The following is a 3753-nucleotide window of genomic DNA, read 5'->3' as shown; positions in this document are numbered from 1 at the left end:
AGATTACCAAATTCAACAGAAACAAAAACCAAATCTGACACCCTGCTAGATTATGTGGTAAAGTTTTCAATGAACATACTTCGTTACTTGAAGCAAAAAAAAAACTGTTAAATTATCCAAGGTGAAATATTTTTAAAAAGCAATTATTATGCTAGTTTATTGCTGAATAAACCATATTTAAGGAGTTATAAAAGTTTAATGAACCAATGCAGTTAAATTCAGACTTCATCAGATAAATAAAATGATCAGGTTACAAGGAAATGTAATTAGAATTTCTGTACAATTTAGTAATCACAAATAGATCTGATTCACCTTATAAAAAATATATATTAGACTCTCTCTCTCTCTTTGAAGACTTACAAGACAACTAGGAACAGCTGGGTCATGACAAGAACCAAATATTGAATTCAAAGCAGGCAAATGATTTTGTTCAAATGCACTGCCTACTTCAATACAGAACAATCCTCTAAAAATTACAAACTTTAATGACACGTTTTAAAGCTGATTAGAAGTAACTTTTGGCAATTCAGTTTAGTCACTTCCAAGAGATATTTCTGTTGCGTGGTGAACCATGAAGATAAAAGCCTCAATTATCAATACCATATTATTTTTTTCTAGTCAGAATTTGAATACCTCACTAATTGATAATCAAGTAAGCTACAACACCTCAATTTCACATCCTTGGGGTCATCATTGACCAGAAACTGAGCTGGACTCAACTTTATAAGGGCATTCAGTTGTAAATATCTCACCACCTAACTTCCTTCTACAAGGCACAAGTCAAGAATGTGATGGAGATTTCCCATCTCCTTGGAATGGTGCAGCTCCAACAACACTCAAGACGTTTGACACTATCCAGCAAAAAGCAGACTACTTGACTGTGTGGAGTTTGCATGTTCACTCCGTACATGTGGGTTTCTTCTGGATGCTCTTGTTCCCTCCCACTGTCCAAAGACATGCAGATTAAGTGGATTGCCCATGGGAAATGTAGGGAGTAGAAGGTAAGGGGGTGCTGGTTCTGGGTGGGCTGCTCAGAATCCATTCAGACTCATTGGGCCTAATGCCCTCTTTCTGTACTGTAGGGATTCTATGATTCAACGCCCATCAGACCATCCACCATTACAATATTCACTTCCTCCACTGGTGTGAGATATATTGCAAGATCTTTCCAAACAGCTTTGGGTAGCAAACCTGTGACCCTGCACCCCCCCCACCCCAACCTACTAGAAGGGCAAGATGCATGGGAACCATCAGCAAGTTCACCATTCTGACTTGGAAAGATAGCGCCATTCCTTCACTATCACAGGGTTGAAATACTTCAACTGTGTTGCTGACAGCATCGCAGGTCAAACCACACCAAATGGACTGCAGTGCAAGATGGCAACTCACCAGCACTTGAAGAATAATTAGTGGTGTCAATAATTGCTGGCCCAGCCTATCCTATGAAGTAATTAAAAAGCTGATCCTTTCTTTCTCTGCTCCACCAACATCTAATTTATACCCTTACTTTAAGGGGTAGGAGTATTTATCATGTAGTGCCAACTGCTTTCTGTTAGGGGGGACAATTTTCCTTTGTTCTGTAAAGACTGGTACAGATAATCACTGTTTAATTATCTGTTCAGGGAATTTTGCAAAATGCATTGTGTTACTGTCAGAACACAGCACAGCAACGTGCAGTCCCCATATGCTGAAATCATTGAAATCTGACCACTTGCTTTGACAGGATTCATATTAGAAGTGATTGGATTTTATTATGAGGTTGTCACAATACACACAATAGGTTTGCTTCAGTAGATAATTCAGACATTCCATGGCTGAACCTCTTTTAAAAGGTGTTACAGAGTTTTGAACTCATGTGAAATGCTCTAAAATTCACCAGTCTGTTTCGTAACCTACTGAATTTCCTTTTCTGATACCAGTGGATACAGGAAATGCATCTTGAATCCACTTTTGTTACCTTTTTAATCCCTCACACATTATTAAAATATTCCACTCAAAATTATCTAATTTTTTTTGGAAACCATTCCAATGGTAACTCAGTCACAAGAAATCATCAGCAATTCATATACCAAAAGTTTACAAAGTGTTACTTCACAAAGTATCTTGATGTGCAATTCAAAGTGGTGGTCAGATGTTTTGAGATCTTTAACAGTTTGTCTTCCATGTATTTATTCTTTCTTTTTCCTGAAGGAGACCATGTCTTTGGTTTCTTGTATTTTCTCATTAAGTAGTTCTTTCGTTTCCTCCATCTTTTCTGAAAATCGCTCTCTGGTTTCCTCCATTCTATCCTGTATGTAAACTCTCATTGGAGGTGGTGTTGGCAAATAACCTTTGGAGCGGAGATACTTAACTGCAAACGATGTTCCTCCCAAAGTTACAGTGTATCTGGCTGGTGTGGCAAGCTAGAAAAGAGAGAAGGAAACAAAAATATTAATCTGAAGTTGCTCGAAGGATTTGTAAAGTCAGATTTTGGGAAGAAGCAAAGCTGAAAATCACTTAGCAGAAATCAGAATAAAACCTATTTTGGTCAAAATTGATAACAGTAAATTGATAAAGAGATATTGAATGTTACTGCAGGGTCAAGCATTAATTCCACAAAATTATGATGTCCTTAAAATGTTTAAGCTCTTTGCCATACAGGATTCCTCCCACCTCCAATGAAAACACAACAGATGCAATAATTTTAACTTTGCAAGGTCATAGTATGGCACTCACTGAATGTTTACAGTTAATATTGCACACAAGGTGGCCATCTGACCCACTGAGTCAGTGGCATAGAATCATAGAGATGCACAGCACGGAAACAGACCCTTCAGTCCAACCCGTCCATGTCGGCCAGATATTCTAACCTAATCTAGTCCTATATTCCCTCAAATCCTTCCTTTTCATATACCCTTCCAAATGCCTTCCACTTCCTCTGGCAGCTCATCCCATACACTCACCAGCCTCTGTGAAAAACAGCTACCCCTTAGGTCCCTTTTATATCTTTCCCCTCTCACCCTAAATCCCAGGGATAAGGCCTTGTATATTTATCCTATCCATGTGCCTCTTAGAGTAATCCATGTAGCCCCGTGTCCCTGCTCTATCCCCTAGATACCTATTGTAGGTATCTAAACTAATTTGCTTTGAAAGTTGCTGATGGTGCAATCAATCAACATTCTGTAAGCACAGCATGTTTTTTAAAAAAATTGATTGGTAGTATAGACCTTAAACATTGCTGGAAAAAAGACATTTCATTGAAGTTTTTTGCTTTGTCGTCATCAGCACAATTCACAAGAATAGCAACTTAGGGAGAAAACCAACATTTATACTGAATAAGATCTGAATAAGATAAGATTGCTGATTGGTTGCATATGGACTCCAATTGGCATAGGTGCTGCCATGGAGAATGCACAAGTTAATGAAGATTAATAATGATGACTATTAGTTACCAGGTTATATTTAATATTTAAACCAGACATATTATAGAGTCATAGAGATGCATATGGACTCAATTGGCATAGGTGCTGCCATGGAGAATGCACAAGTTAATGAAGATTAATAATGATGACTATTAGTTACCAGGTTATATTTAATATTTAAACCAGACATATTATAGAGTCATAGAGATGTACAACATGGAAACAGACCCTTCGGTCCAACCCGTCCATGCCGACTAGATATCCCATCCCAATCTAGTCCCACCTGCCAGCACCCGGTCCATATCCCTCCAAACCCTTCCTATTCATATACCCATCCAAATGCCTCTTAAAT

At 38.1% G+C, this 3753-nt stretch overlaps 1 protein-coding gene across 1 annotated transcript in view; it reads right to left on the bottom strand.

The window, feature by feature from the left end:
• Window positions 1–1715: 1715 nt before the first annotated feature.
• Window positions 1716–3753, bottom strand: part of fam210aa (family with sequence similarity 210 member Aa) — a 20093-nt gene continuing 18055 nt past the window's right edge. The window contains exon 4 of the mRNA XM_043687693.1: window positions 1716–2402. Coding sequence (XP_043543628.1) covers window positions 2169–2402 — 234 coding nt within the window. The 3' untranslated portion in view covers window positions 1716–2168. The remainder of the gene's footprint in view (window positions 2403–3753) is intronic.

The sequence above is a fragment of the Chiloscyllium plagiosum genome, chromosome 4 (genome assembly GCF_004010195.1).
Source record: "Chiloscyllium plagiosum isolate BGI_BamShark_2017 chromosome 4, ASM401019v2, whole genome shotgun sequence".
Taxonomy (NCBI): domain Eukaryota; kingdom Metazoa; phylum Chordata; class Chondrichthyes; order Orectolobiformes; family Hemiscylliidae; genus Chiloscyllium; species Chiloscyllium plagiosum.
The sequence above is the reverse complement of the archived record's forward strand: the minus strand, read 5'-3'. Positions and strand labels throughout refer to the sequence as shown.